The sequence below is a fragment of the Giraffa tippelskirchi genome, chromosome 14 (genome assembly GCF_054371585.1).
Source record: "Giraffa tippelskirchi isolate mGirTip1 chromosome 14, T2T-mGirTip1v1.2.pri, whole genome shotgun sequence".
Lineage (NCBI taxonomy): Eukaryota > Metazoa > Chordata > Mammalia > Artiodactyla > Giraffidae > Giraffa > Giraffa tippelskirchi.
In genome coordinates, this window is record NC_137288.1 from 34,592,336 (window position 1) to 34,608,966 (window position 16,631).

The 16,631-nt window shown below is 39.1% G+C and overlaps 1 protein-coding gene across 3 annotated transcripts in view; it reads right to left on the reverse strand.

Annotated features, from left to right (window-relative positions):
• The window catches only part of GALNT1 (polypeptide N-acetylgalactosaminyltransferase 1), a 118,310-nt gene that overhangs the window by 39,310 nt on the left and 62,369 nt on the right, over nucleotides 1-16,631 (reverse strand). For 2 of the 3 annotated variants that reach the window (XM_081562427.1, XM_081562426.1), the window contains one exon: nucleotides 15,581-15,755. In XM_081562427.1, coding sequence (XP_081418553.1) covers nucleotides 15,581-15,755 — 175 coding nt within the window. The remainder of the gene's footprint in view (nucleotides 1-15,580; nucleotides 15,756-16,631) is intronic. The other variant, XM_081562428.1, reaches the window with a different exon arrangement.

A 16,631-nucleotide genomic window follows, 5' to 3' on the forward strand; every position in this document is an offset into this window, starting at 1 on the left:
AGCTGGATTTAGAAAAGCCAGAGGAACCAGAGATCAAACTACCAACATCCCCTGGATCATAAAAAAAGCACGGGAATTCCAGAAAAACATCTACTTCTGCTTCATTGACTATGCTAAAGCCTTTGTGTGGATCACAACAAACTGTGGAGAATTCTTAAAGAGATAGGAATACCAGACCACCTTACCTGCCTCCTGAGAAAACTGTACGTAGGTCAAGAAGCAACAGTTAGAAAGGGACATAGAACAACAGACTGGTTCCATATTGGGAAAGGAGTACATCAAGGCTGTATGTTTCATCCTGTTTATTTAACTTATATGCAGAGTACATCATGCAAAATACCAGGCTGGAGGAAGCTCAAACTGGAATCAAGATTGTCAGGAAAAATATCAATAACCTCAGATATGCAGATGACACCATCCTAATAACAGAAAACAAAGAGGAACTAAAGAGCCTCTTGATGAAGGTGAAATAGGAGAGTGAAAAAGCTGGCTTAAAACTCAACATTCAAAACACTAAGATCATGGCATCTGGTCCCATCACTTCATGGCAAATAGATTGGGAAACAATGGAAACAGCGGCAGACTATTTTCTTGGGCTCCAAAAATCACTGTGGATGGTGACTGCAGCCATGAAATTAAAAAGAGTTTGCTCTGTGGAAGAACGGCTATGACAAACCTAGACAGCATATTAAAAAGCAGAGACACCACTTTGCCAACGAAGGTCTGTATAGTCAAAGCTATGGCTTTTCCAGTAGTCATGTATGGATGTGAGAGCTGGACTATAAAGAGGGCTGAGTGCCAAAGTACTGATGCTTTCAAACTGTGCTGGAGAAGATTCTTACGAGTCCCTTGGACAGCAAGGAGATCAAATCCGTCAATCCTAAAGGAAATCAGTCCTGAATATTCATTGGAAGGACTGATGCTAAAGCTGAAGCTCCAATACTTGGGCCACCTGATGCAAAGAGTCGACTCACTGGAAAAGACCCTGATGCTGGGAAAGATTGAAGGCAGGAGGAGAAGGGGTGGCAGAGAATGAGATGGTTGGATGGCATCATGGACTCAATGGACATGAGCTTGAGCAAATCCAGGAGATAGTGAAGGACAGGGAAACCAGGTGTGCAGCAGTCCATGGAGTCGCAAAGAGTCGGACGTGACTGAGCAACTGAACAACAAACTTTCTTAGAGCGGCGATACCAGCATAACTCTGCAAGTTTACTAGTTATTAATAAATACTTAAAATCACTGCATCATACCCTTTAAATGGGTATATTTTCTGGTTCCAGGAAAGATGGAGGAGGTGCGCTCCACTCTGTTACTCCCAGTGGGTGGAACCGTAACTCCTGGACAGAACGCATGGAGCAGCTGTTTGAGGGGACACCGGAATGTGAATGGCAGCAGGTCAACTGGCAAAGGAGATGGGAATTTGAAGCTCCATACAACCAGTGGTGAGTTTTCCCTTTTTTTCCCTCTGGTATTGGCCAGGCTGCACTCAAAGGCAACTCCAGAACTGGAAGTGTGCACGAGAATCACAACGAAAGAGCCCTAAGAGAAGCTCTTTCTGGTCTGAGAGTTACCCCATCTGTAAACTAGGCATACTACCCACCAGGGTAGTAATGTGCACAGCCCATTACATAATAAACACTCAATAAGTGGTATTATTGTTAGTTCTTAATCATCTGAGACTAATTATATAGGATGAAATTGCCAAATTAGATGCCTTGAAATTGTATTAATCTTCTTTCCTAAGATTACACATTACAACAGTTATTCTTTGACTGTTAATTCTATTGAATTCTTCTTGACACTGGAACAATGTTCTTCTTTGCTACAGTTGCCTTCAAAAACGTGTCCTTGGAGATCCTATAAGGTGGTAAATAAAGGTTCTGCTGCAGGGTGACCTGATGCTCCAGCCATACGAGGAGTTAAGCCTACAGCTCAGACAACCAAGGCTTTTCTGGATTCAGATAAAGGGGCGAAAAGGCTACTCTCTAGGCGCTGCCCCACACTACTCCTCTTCCACCTCTGGGGAACTGGTCTGAAAAGCACCTGTTGGCCAGCTGTGTCCAGCTCAATGGAGGGGTACTTAACTATCAGTCTGATAGTTCGCATTTAACAGTGCACTGCGAACACACTTGAGAAGCCAGACAGTGAAGAGTAAAAGAGTGAAGATGGAAAAGCATGCTTCGAGTCACCTTTTCCTGAGAATTGCACTGGGATGGAGAGCTCATTTTCTGGACAGAGACCTTCTCTGCATCCTAGACCAGCGAGTATTCAAAGCACTAGAGTCTTCCAACAACCCCTCCCGTTAGTGTCCTGACTGTACATATAAGGAACCTGAGGTACGGAAAGGTCAAGGAACTTGTCCAAAGCCACAAAGCCAAAAAACAGCAGACCCAGATGTTGCCGGTATCAAGACATTTATGAGAAATTCATCTAGATACAATTCAAAAAGTGAGAAAAACTAACAGTGTAGATTAAGAAGTTCCTAGTATATGCACAGGAGCAGTTCCACAAGGACAGATTGGAGGGTATGGTGACACAGCAAAATTTGAGATTACAACTGGAAATGTCCTAAAAGTGAAAAATAACATGACTGTTTGGATCAAAAGGACACTATATACACTGAGCACATAGATAAATTTACACCTTGACAGACACTACAATGGGCCCAGATCTAAAATAAAATTCCTGGGCCCAGGAATAAAAATAAAACTTGCAGCTTCCAACCAAGAGACAGAAAGACATGAATACTAAAAATTTTACCAGTTGAAAATGTAGCAATTAGTATTGCAGGAAAGAAAAAAATAAAGATGATAAGCAAAATATGATTTATTATATTGAACTTTTTATAAAGCTATCATTTCTGTAAGTCAAAAATGAATGAATATCAATTTTATTTGGTTCAACCTTAAAGAAGTCTAAATATATCAATAGTCACAATAAATGTACATGCATCAAATTCAACTATTAAAAACAAAGATTATTAGAGTGATTTAAAAATACAAAATTCAGCCATTTAATAGAGGTACACCTAAAATAGAAATCATACAGATGGCTATAAATAAAAAAGGAAAAAAAGAAAAAAGATGCACCAGGAAAATGTTAAACTAAAAGTGACATAACAATATCAAAATCAGGAGGAAGAAAGTCAATAAAGATACAGTGAACACTAAGTTTAAAAAATACACATGCATACGCACACACACATACACACAGTAAATTGTCTTAAATGCATCCAATGCAGCAACCTTGAAAAATAAACTAATAGAATGATATAGAGAAACTGTCAAATCCACAATCACAGTGGAAGTTTTTAATACAACTTAAAAAAATTGCACTTTCTAGATCACAAAGGAGGTTTCAACACATTTAAAAAAAATCATCTTTATGTACAGATCATTAATCTAGGAATCAATAATAAAAATAATGAGAAAGTCAGAAGGCAAAAGGAAATGTACACAGAAAAATTTTAATGTACTTCTAAGTCATCCTGGGTTAAACAGAAATCAAATGGAAACTACAAACTACTTGTAAATGAATAAGGATGAAAGAGCTGGCCACAAATGAAGCAACTAAGCAAGCAGGCACTACACATAAAACTAGCAGGATGCACTGACTTGATTCAAAGATGTAAATTTAGTCTTTAATGAATCTATTAGAAAACAAAAACGTTTTAAATTACCAGGTTAAGCGTTTAATTAAGGAACTGAAAAAACAGATTAAACACAAAATAGAAGATAATTATATAGAGAACAAATTTTTAAAAACTGGATAAGCAAAAAGGAAAAGCCACTCCTCTTTTAAAACTTAAAAAAATTCAAACCACTAACAAGACTTCCTAAGGAAAAAAGAGAAAAACAAATAATATTAAAAATGAGAATAGATACATAATTACAGATCTAGTAAAAATGTTTTAAAATCATGAGGTACCTAAGATAATGGTATGAACAAAACAAAAAAACCAAGCTTTCCAGTTCATCGTGAATCACCCAAACTATAATTGTGATTTGGCTAACTAAAGATCATAATCTGTAAACCTTTCCAGTGTTCTCTGGAATTCATGGTTACTGTCATTAGCAAAATTCCTTATATTCACAATCTCTTCATTGAATATTCCCACCATATTCTACACTAATTAAAATATCCCCTAAGAATATTGTTTCCTGAGTGTTCTTTCAAGAGAAGCCTGGCCTTTTTCAACACTGTTGTACCACTGAGTCTGGAGGTGGGGGGTAAATATCTCCCTTGTTCCTCACTGCTGTTTCAAGAGTATGTTTCTCCCTCCTCCTGAAGAAGTTTCAGGTCCTTTTAAGACACTGCTACCAGAAGCTGCCAACCCACCCTTGTTCAGTCATCTGTCACGTTCCTGACCAACTCTGTCACTAGTCTTGTCATCATACTCTTGGTCATTCTAGTTTCCACAAAGTTGATTTTTTCAATAGCTGGCCTCTCAGATCTGTGCTCTGCTCTGCTCTCCTCCACCGTATCACCCACTTACTTTCAATGCTATTCCCTTACATCACATCATTACTGATACTCTCCATTTTAAGCATCCCAATCTCTGGTCACCACTGCTCTTCCACCTCCCATCCCCCCTCCCTTCCCCTGACATCCAGGCTTATTCCAACTCAGTTACTCCAATAATTCCAGATCTTTATCTTCCTTCATTGGGATCTCCAATCCAGACCCTTCCATCCTCTCACTCGCTGTTACCCTCTTCATGTTTTCCCTTTATTATAATCATCACCTTGTATCTCTCCCTATTCTATCTCACTAGCTTGGCATTATCCCAATCCTCGCTAAATCCAACTTTCTGCTGATTTTGTACCTGCACTGGGGCTGCTGAATTAATACAGAAAACATATGAGCATGGTGACTGGTCTCATTTTCAGTTTACAAACACAAACGTCAAGTAGGCTCCTGGCACTAGCCAGTATTCCCACTACAGTTCCTAGTTAACCCCTTCAAGCTGCTGATCTCCAGAGTCCCAATACCTTTCCCACCCTCCTCACACACAGGTGTAACACTTGTTTCTAATTTCACTGAAAATGCCATCAGATGAGGATTTCCATACCCTCATCAACACACTGACCATCCTGTAGGTATCTGTGATCATAAACATTGAGCCTCTTTCCTGTTATACGGGGAAAGTCTGAATTATCCCTGTTCCTTTCCTGTCTGAAACCAATTACATGGCTTCTCATCTACTCAAGTTCAGTGCTCTTGCCATAACTCTCCCAAACTTCCCTCAATGGGATCATTTCTATCAATATAGAAACATGTACTATATGCCCTTGATTGCATGATCCCCCCCAGCTTACTGCCCCAATTCTCTTCTTCCAACTACTACACCTCAAAAGGGCTGCTGTACTTGCTGTCTCCACTGCTTCCCCTCCCACTGAGTTTCTCCCACTCTTTTCTCATGTTGATTTTATGTGAAGAATAACAGTGTAAAAAAAACAAACATAAATTTAGAGCGAATGAGCTATCACAGAGCAAATGCTCATGTAATCATGACTCAGATGAAGAAATAGGAACACAGTGGGCACCTCCCAAGTCCCTCTTGCTCCTGATATCTTTTCTTTCCTCTCAAAAGCACTCTTTAGTTTCTCAGAATATATCTTCCAGATACAGTAGATGCCTCTAGGTAAGAGTAGCCTCCAACCTCTAAGCTCATTTCTCTGGGTTTTTATCTTCTCTCAGATTTTGGCTCTGTAATTCTTCATTACCTTCTAATCTCTGCCTTCTAACCTCTGGACATTTTCAAGCACATGATTTTTATGTATTTTTTCCCAACTCTCTATATGTTCTCAACTGGAGAGTTGGTCCAGACCACCAGCCACTATAGAAATTGAAAGTCTCCCCATTCTTTTAAATCATGATTTCATTCCTATTACTCCAAAGGAACAATTCTGTCCAATAACCTCCACACACTGAAATCCACTGGTCAATTTAGATGTCTCACCTTACTTCACCTCTCTCAGTAGATTTAACATAGTTGGCCAGCTCCTCCTTGAGACATTATTTCACCTCTCCTCAGCCTTTTGCTAGATCTTCCTTCTTTTCTCAATCTTTGACGGCTGGAACCCTAACCTCTTTTTCACCTCATCCACTCCTGGTGGATAATGGCTGGATATCTCAACCAGTACCGTGTCTTTAAATTCTCTTGTTCCTTAGTGACTCCAGCTGCAACCTCTCCCCTGAACGCCAGGACTTTATAAATATGTGCTAACAATTCTTGATTTCTATTCCCATATTTCTACTCTCCTCTTCTTTCCATCTTGGCAAAAAATTATCACTATATGTAAACTATCACTATAATTCAGATAGCTCATCAGGTCTGTTTTTTTCTTTTGCTCCACATCCAATCTGTCAGCATTGACAGCTTCTGTCTTAAACATACAATCAGAATTTGAAAAGTTGTTCACCTTGACCATGCCTCTATTAATCTTACTCATGCCACTCCTATACTCTGCATGAATATCTCATCCACTGCAGCTGGAAAACATAAACTGGTGAAACCACAGTGGGAGCAATCTTTAAAAACATCCTATGAAACTTAAAGTGCAGTCCTCTCAGCACAATTATTTCCTGTCTCTGTGAAACTGACCATAATCCATGGTAACAAATACATTTTATGGTAATCCAAAACATATATTCTGAAACAATGATTAGTGAAAAATAAACTTATTACATGAAACATACTCTGATATGTTCTATTCTATTTCACTAATTAAAATGCTAACAGGTACTCACGTTGTGTATGAAATACCATTAAAAAAAAAAATTAAGGCCTAAGGTTTTCTAAATTGAACTCATATCCATTAATAGCTGAAGGGTCATGACCTGCAATTTAGGTTTTTTTATTTCTTTTAATTTGCTTTATTTTTTGGCTGTACCACACAGTATGTGGGATCACAGCTCCCCACCCAGGGATTGAACTTGTACCCCCTACAGCAGATGCTCTGAGTCTTAATCACTGGACCACCAGAGAAGTCCCACAACCTACATTTGGAAAGCCCTGTTTCAGAGAAAACTTTCACATCTGTACAAGAGATGTAATAACATGTTGGCTTAAAAAGGATATTTACAGATACTTTGTAACTTTAAAATATATACACTTAAGTTAAAGCACAATCAGTAAACTGTGATGCATATTCACACAATGGACTTCTACAAAGCAGTTAAAATGAATAACCTAGAACTACATGTAATGACACGGCCAAAGTTCAAAATCAACACTTAAACAAAAACAATTTTAAAGTTGTAGAAGAATATGTAAATATGCTGTACTAGCATTTGTTAAAACTATGAAACTATACTATATATTATTTAGGTAGGTAGGTAGACAGAAAGACATGCAGCAGTGATAAATGCAAAATATCAGACCTACAGTTACAGAGGAATGGAATATAACTGGGGAGGGATACACAAATGGTTTCAACTGTAGCTGTAAAGTTTTACTGCTAAAAACAAAATACAAAGAGAATATGGCAACTTATTGAGATTCAATAAAGTTAGTGGTTGGTACAAAGCTTTGTTATCTCCTACAGCTTTCTGAATATTTAGACCATTTCATTCAAAAAGATTAATAGTTAAGAGACCACCAGTAAAACTGGAAAATGCAAAAGAAAAAACTTCAAGATAAGTATTTTAAAACTTTTTTTTTTAACTATATCATGTATGTCTTAGGGCAACAGATAAAAATTCAGGGAACTCACTAGACTTGTAAAACAAAAAAATTTACATTTCATGAAATGAAGTGAAGTCGCTCAGTTGTGTCCGACTCTTTGCGACCCCATGAACTATAGCCTACCACGCTCCTTCATCCATGGGATTTTCCAGGCAAGAGTACTGGAGTGGGTTGCCATTTCCAAGTAGAAAACCACACTCTAAGAGGATACAGATACAAAGAATAAGATTTGGGACTTCACTGGTAGCCTAGTGGTTGAGAATATGTAGGGGATGCAGGTTCAATCCCTGCTTAGGGAACTAAGATCCCACATGCCAAGGGGCAACTAAGCCTGCATGCTCTAGAGCCCACTCATTGCAGTGAAGACTCAGCACAGCCAAAACAACAACAAACAGTAATAATTATATTACAATCCTGTTTACAAAATTTTACTTAACTGAAACAAAATATACATTAGCCTTGGAACTATTTATAGAATTATAACAAAGCCACTGCAAACACCTGAAAGAATACAAAACTGTAAGTCTTAAAAATTGTAAGCAGAGCAGTTTTCAGAAGTTCATCAAAATCATCTGAAAGAAACTTATCTGAAACGGGAAAACAGAATTCTGTAGATTTTGATCTGTTTCCAGAATTTTATCTAATATTAGAAGGAATAGTTAACAAAATGAGAAAAAAAAATAACTTTCAGTAATTAGGTCAAGAAAGAAGGGAATAAGAAGTCAGAAGACCTAGATTTGAGCCTGATTCAATCGTCCTGGGCTACAGCAATCTCTCTGAGGCACTTACCAGCAGCCTGCAGCATGGGACTAATAACTTTTTAAACCAAATTAAAATTACTTTAAAAACTAGAAAGATGAAAAGGCTATTGTTATACTAAACATCTCACAACTATTTCTGTGAATAAAAAAGTAAATTGCAGGGTTTTATGTCTATATTTTTAAGAAGTCAGAAAACAATGGCAAGCACTTAGTACTTAAAAATTTAACAAATAAAAGAAATTCAAAAGAATAGCTGAAAGACAGCCTAAGAGTTCTCCCTGGAAGTAGAACAGAAAGATGAGAAAAGATAAAAATAAAAGGGACTAAGAGAATCAATGCAGGTAGTCCAAAGCCTGGCTAATAGGAGTTTCAATTCGAGAACACAGACTGATGGGACATATCACTTGTATGCTTAGTAGCTTCTGACTCTTTAAGACCCTTTGGACTACAGCCTTCCAGGCTCCTCTGTTCATGGGATTCTCCACGCAAGAATACTGGAGTGGGTTGCCACTTCCTACTCCAGGGGATCTTCCCGACCCAGGCACTGAACCAATATCTCCCAAGTCTCCTGCATTGGCAGGAGGATTCTTTACCACTGAGCCACCTGGGAAGCCCAATGGGACATATAATAGACCTGTCTAATAAGCCACAACTCACTTGACTTCAAGGATATTGGTACAAAACACCTTTAACTTACCAATCTACAGGGAAGAGAGGAACAATCAATGGTACCAGTGATGCAATTAGCAAAATGCAGGCTCAGGAAGGACATAAGGCGCTGTGAAAGTGAGTGAGTCACTCAGTCATGTCTGACTCTCTGTGATCCTATGGACTATACAGTCCATGGAATTCTCTAAGCCATTATACTGGAGTGGGTAGCCTGTCCCTTCTCCAGGGGATCTTCCCAACCCAGGTCTTCTGCATTACAGGCTGATTCTTTACCAGCTGAGCCACAAGGGAAGCCCATAAGACACTTTACCTGGTCTTCAAATAATAAACCATGAGGGTAAAACAGAAGAGGGAACCTACAGACTGAGAAAGACTTGAGAGAGATACCTACCAGTTGCAATCCTGATACAAACACTATTTAAAAAGGCAAATATATGACATAACTAGGAAATGTAAATACTAACTGGGTATTTCAGGTTACCAAGGAATCACTCACTATTAATATATTTTGAGGTATGAAAAATGGTACCATGATTTCTCTTCTTCCCTGATTCTATGAGTCCAATCTTTCAGAGATACATACAATAATATTTACAAATGGTATGTCTTTGTCTGGGGCTGGGGAATCTGCTTCTCATCTCACTCACCTGATTGATCCCCCAAATCCACAAACCATGTGGGCTTCTCCAAAGCACCACCCCTCTCATGTCAGCTGGCTGACCCCAGAGTCAATGATCCAAGTGAGAATAACAGACCAAACTGGAAACCACAGTGTATTTTATAACCTCTCCTTCATGGATCACAGCTTTTTTGTGGCAAAGGGGCTTGCATAACTCAGTGATGCTATGAGCCATGCCATGCAGGGCCACCCAAGACGGATGGGTCATAGTGAATACTTCTAACAAAATGTGGTCCACCGGAGGAGGAAATGGCAACCCAATCTAACATTCTTGCTGCAAGAATTCCATGAACATATGAAAAAGCAGAAAGATATGACACTGGAAGATGACACTCCATCACTTGTACTGTGTTCTGCTGATCATACAGACCAACCCTGGCACAACATAGAAAGAGACATCCAGAGAGTAAATACCAGGAGATGGAGATTGTTGCAGGATATCTTAGAGGGTATAAATGAGGCTACACAATAGAACTTTCAGGAATTATTGAAACAAGGTGATGAATACATTAGGGTTCACATTATCTCTATTTTGTATATATTTGAAAATTTCCATAACAAAAAGCTTTTCAACAAAGCTTTTAAACAAAGAATAAAGGCACACAGATGGAATAAGGAGGTTTAAGGAAAAAAAAAAGGCTCTTCAGTGGTAGTAGTGACTTTGTGCCACTTCTACCTGGAAGCAGCCTAGTCCCACAGAGACCCAATGGTTGCCAGAAAGACTGTTTTAGCAGCTGGACTAGCAATCCAGCACAAAGCAAGAGTTTTTCAAGTCCGAGAGTTCTCATTAAGCCCCAAACTTGGTGTACAAGCATAAGTATCACATCATTTAAACACTGATCTCCATAGCATAAAGTTGTTCACTCTGCAAAAACTAGTGCTTATAATACAATTAAAAACTACTCATTAATAAAAGTATCTTCAAGAACCACATAAAATACTTTTAAAAAACACTTAATAAAATGTATTGATAGCAGTGATGTATTTAGGGGAATTATTAAAGTACAAAAACCCCTCTCCTATAAACCCTCTCGTAATAGTTAAGGTTCTTTTAAACATCACTGAATCTAACTGAGACTTTCTTGAGAAACCTACCTTGCTTCAATAACTATTCAATTATTCAGAAAGTACAGTTTGTGAAAATCTAAGTTTATAATGAAACTTCTTTTGACTGATGTCCACTTAACCAGTTTGCTATATGAACAGATACTCTCCATCCCCTTAGTTTAATTTTTACAGGCACAGTCTTCAATGGTTTCCTTATTCTGACTTTATTCAAACCCGTGCCACGTAATGATAAACCATGACTGCCTTCTCTGAACAATTTTTAAAAAAATTCTCCCTGGAGTATCTTTTCATGTGTTTGTTAGCCATCTGTATGTCTTCTTTGGAGAAATGTTTGTTTAAGTCTTTTTCCCACTTTTTGATTGGGTTGTTTTTCTGGTATTGACTTGTCTGAGCAGCTTGTATATTTTGGAAATTAATCCTTTGTCAGTTGTTTCATTTGCTATTTTCTCCCATTCTGAGGGTTGTCTTTTCACCTGGTTATAGTTTTCTCTGCTGTGCAAAAGGTTTTAAATTTAATTAGGTTCCACTAGTTTATTTTTGTTTTTATTCCCATTACTCTATGAGGTGGGTCATAGAGGATCCTGCTGTGATTTATATCATAGAGTGTTCTGTTTTCCTGTAAGAGTTTTACACTTTCTGGTCTTACGTTTAGGTCTTTAATCCATTTTGAGTTTATCTTTGTGTATGGTGTTAGGAAGTTCTCTAATTTCATTCTTTTACTTGTAGCTGTCCAGTTTTCCCAGCACCACTTACTGAAGAGGCAATCTTTGTCCCACTGTAATATTTTTGCCTCCTTTTGTCTAATATCCTTGACTCCTTGCCTCCAAAAATATGGTACCCATAGGCATGTAGATTTATCACTGGGCTTTCTATTTTGTTCCACTGGTCTATATTTCTATTTTTGTGCCAGTACCATACTGTCTTGATGACTGTAGCTTTGTGGTATAGTTTGAAGTCAGGAAGGTTGATTTCTCCAGCTACATTCTTCTTTCGCAAGATTGCTTTGGCTATTTGGGGTCTTCTGTGTTTCATTATGAATCGCAAAATGAAATTCTGTGAAATTCAGTTCTGTGAAAAATTCCATTGGTAATTTGATAGGGATCACACTGAATCTGTAGATTGCATTTGGTAGTATAGTCATTTTCACCATATTGACTCCCTGGAGTTAATGACTTTTTTTCTTATGATGGTTTTCTATGTAATTATTACTAATTTTTCATTCCCTTCTCCATGTTTTGTCAGAACTCTCCACCATGACCCAACTGTCTTGGGTGGCCCTGCACAACACGGCTGATAGTTTCACTGAGCTACTCAAGGCTGTGATCCATGTGATCATTTTGGTTAGTTTTCTGTGACTGTGGTTTTCATTCTGGAGGCCATGGGATTGCAGTTCTTGCTTTTTCTGTCTGCTCTCTGATGGATGAGGATATGAGGCTTGTGCAAGCTTCCTGATGGGAGGGACTGGCTGTTGAGAAAACGTGTCTTGCTCTGCTGGGCAGGGTCATGATCAGTAAATCTTCAATCCAATTTTCTGCTGATAGATGGGGCTGTGCTCCCTCCCTGTAGTTTGGCCTGAGGTGGACCAGTCCTGGAGTCTGCAGTCTCCATGACAGAGATAGAGGCTCTGTGATAGGGCTAATGGCAACAGGACTTATGTCAACACGGCATGCATCCCAGGACTGCTGCTGCCCATACCCCTGACCAGGAGGCAGGCCACTGTTGGTCCATGCCTCCGCAGGAGACAAAACATGGTCCACTGGAGAAGAGAATGACAAACCACTTCAGTATTCTTGCCCTGAGAACCCCATCAACAGTATGAAAAAAAGGTAAAAAGATATGAAACTTGAAGATGGGCACCGTCTCTGCAGGTTAGTAGATGTCCAATACTCTACTGGGGAAGAGCAGAGAAATAGCTCCAGAAAGAGTGAAGAGGCTGAGCCAAAGTGCAAATAATGCCCAGGTGTGGATGTGTCTGGTGGTGAAAGTAAAGTCTGATGCTGTAAAGAACAATACTGCACAGGAACTTGGAATGTTAGGTCCATGAATCAAGTAAATTGGATGTGCTCAAACAGGAGATGGCAAGAGTGAACACTGACATTTAAGAATCAGTGAACTAAAATGGATGGGAATGGGCAAATTTAATTCAGATGACCATTATATCTACTACTGTGGGCAACAATCCCTTAAAAGAAATGGAGTAGCCCTCACAGTCAACATGAGTGCAAAATGCAATACTTGGGTGCAATCTCAAAAACAAGAGAATGATCTTGGTTTGTTTGCAAGGTAAACCATTCAACATCACAGTAATCCAAGTCTATACCCCAACCACTAACGCCAAAAAAGCTGAAGTCGAACAGTTCTATGAACAACTACAAGACCTTCTAGAACTAACAGCAAAAAGAGATGTCTTTTTCATTATAGGGGACTAAAATGCAAAAGTAGGAAGTCAAGAGATACCTGGAATAACAAGGAAGTTTGGAGTACAAATGAAGAAGGTCAAAGGCTAACAGAATTGTGCCAAGAGAATTCAATGGTCATAGCAGCACCCTCTTCTGGCAACACTAGAGACGACTCTACACATGGACATCACCAGATGGTCAATATCGAAATCAGAATGACTATATTCTTTGCAGCCAACAATGGAGAAGCTCTATACAGGCAGCAAAAACAAGACCTGGAGCTGACTGCAGCTCAGATCATAAGCTCCTTATTGCAAAATTCAGACTTCAATTGAAGAAAGTAGGGAAAACCACTAGGCCATTCAGGTATGACCTAAATCAAATCTGTTATGATTATTCAGTGGAAGTGACAAATAGATGCAAGGGATTAGATCTGATAGACAAGAGTGCCTGAGGAACTATGGATGGAGGTTTAAAACACCGTACAGGAGGTGGTGACCAAAATCATCCCCCAGGAAAAAGAAATGCAAGAAAGCAAAATGGCTGTCTGAGGAGGCATTTCAAACAACTGAGAAAAGAAGAGAAGTGAAAAGCAAAGGAAAAAGTTAACTCAACTGAACACAGAGTTCCAAAGAATAGCAAGGAGAAATAAGACAGCCTTCTTAAGCGAACAATGCAAAGAAATAAAGGAAAACAATAAAATGGGAAAGACTATATTTTCAAGAAAATCAGAGATACCAAGAGAACATTTCATGCAAAAATGGGCAAAATAAAGGACAGGAATAGGACCTAACAGAAGTAGAAGAGATTAAGAAGAGGTGGCAAGAATACACAGAAGAATGGTACAAAAAAGGACTTAATCACTATGGTGTGGAGACTCACCTACAGCCAGACATCCTGGAGTGTGAAGTCAAGTGGGCCTTAAGAAGTATTACTACGAACAAAGCTAGTGGAGGTGATGGAATTCTAACTGAATAGTCAGTCTTCGCTTCTTCCAAGCTGCTTAAAGTTCTGAACTACCCTTTCCATGTTTGAGAGTTTTCTGTGATGTCTAGTATTTCTTGGTTATCTATCATTAAAAATGAAGGCCAAAAAACTGACTGTAAGCTCTAAGTATGTGAGGCTTTCTGACTATAGGTCTCCTTCATTGGAGTGATCAGGCTACTGTCATTAAATTGGAGAGTCTCTGATGTCAGTGTCTGCAGTTGTTTTCCTTTTCTCTAGGGCTAGTCTAATTCTATTGAAAAAGACCCTCCAATCTCTTGCCTGGAGGGAAAAAGTTCAGCTGCTGGCATTACTGTGAGCCACAGAAGGCAAGGTGGCCAAGGTGGTCTCAACAGCTAGAATGTTCACTTTTTCCACCTTTCTCTGTACAGTTCCCTTGCTTTTAACAGGGCCTGTTGTCCTCTAGTCCAGATACTTTGTATCATATGGCACAGCTGGGCATTAGGTGCTGGTAGGAGTGTAAGTTGGTACAACCATCTTAGAAAAATGTGCTAAAGCTATGTAAGTGTATACCCTATTCCTTTCCCCAATATATACACCAAATAGAAATGAGAGCCTAGGTCTTCCTAAAACATTCACAGAAATATCACCATAGCCTTTATTCATTATAGTGAAAAAGTGGAAACAATCCAAATATCTATCAATGTGTAACTTATGGTATATTCACATAACAAATCACCACACTGCAATGGAGAACAATAAGTTTCCGATATATGCAACAACATGGATCTCAGAGACACCAGAATATAAACAGTATAGATTCATCTATAAAAAGGTCAAAGAAAGACAAAGCTAATCAATGTTTAGAGATCAAAACAATGGTTTCCCCTGAGGTTGGGAGTACTGACTGGAAAGGAACATAAGAGAACTTCTAGAGGTGATGAAAATGTTCTATAATTTGATTTGGACGATGATTAGACAGGATAACATGTATGTAGCAATTCACTGATCTGTATGCTTATGACTGTATACTTCATTGTTTTAAGATACATACAACTTAAAATGATCCTTTATAAAATTGATTATATAAATGCTTTGATAATAATGAGATTTAAAATCCCTACTAAATCCATCAAGATAAACAATTATCTTTCAAAGCCTAAAACACATGGTCCCAATGATCTCTAGAACTTGAGATATTATTTTATCAGCATTTAATTATTTAAGTGGGGGTTGGTGGTAAGAAGTAACTCAGCAATGTAACATTCATTTCAAGAATAGTCAACACCAAAGTGCAATTTACTGAGAATTCAGAACATACTTTTCATTCATATTAAATACTATCAGGACCACACTAGGTACTTACCCTTCTAACCTAACATCTGGTAAAGATCTGTTGAGTGCAATCATCTCACTTGCCATTAAATTGAACTGATTGATTTTAAACATCTCTTTCATCTTTTCTTGATCCTCTTTAGGAATGACGACTGGTTTCCCCATTTCTCCAGGACCTTCATGAGGCTTTAGTACTGGCTCTAGAACTAAGAATAAGGAGGAAACTTAACATTAATTTTATAGCAATTCAATTAATTCATGTTTCTGCTGAATAATATTTATGTTTAAACTATGCCCTCAACGACCAGAGCCACCTCTGAGCCCATCCTCTACCAATCTGGGACACAGCCTAGGGGCTGCCCTGTCCCCTGCTTCCACACTGCGTCCTGACTCCAGACCTTGTCACCATGCACCACTCATGTGAATCACTGCATGGCCTTGGCACTCCCATCTCGAATATTGTGGCCACAGTAACTTCTCTAAAGCATAGTCTTCATTGTGCTATTCTCATGGTCTCTGGGAGTCAAATCTCTATAATAAGAAATTTAAGTTTCCAAACCTACCACTTGCTGTGCTCTCCACTTGCCAGCCCCCATATGCTCACCCTCCCGTCAAGAAGCACCTCCTGCTCTCCTCTCTGTGCCTCATGTCTATTTGTGCCGGTGCCTTTGCTCACACTGGCCTCCTCCCTTGGCATCTCCCACCTCTATCTGTGCAACACCAAACCCACACTAGTCCTTCAAGGCCCAGCTAAGACGGCTTCTCTCCTGCAGCTCTTCTGCATCTCTCTCGAGTGACTGCTTACTACTTTTGATCACATCATTTCATCCAGGGCTCTATGTCTCTAATCAATTGTTGTTTCTGCTTAGTTGCTCAGTCATGTCTGACTCTTTGTGACCCCATGGACTGTAGCCTGCCAGGCTCCTCTGTCCGTGAGATTTCCCAGGCAAGAATACTGGAGTAGGTTGCCATTCCCTTCTCCAGGGGATCGTCCTAACCCAGGGATCAAAACTGCATCTCCTGCATCGGCAGATTCTCTATCACTGAGCCACCAGGAAAGTCCCTCTAATCAACAGCTCTCC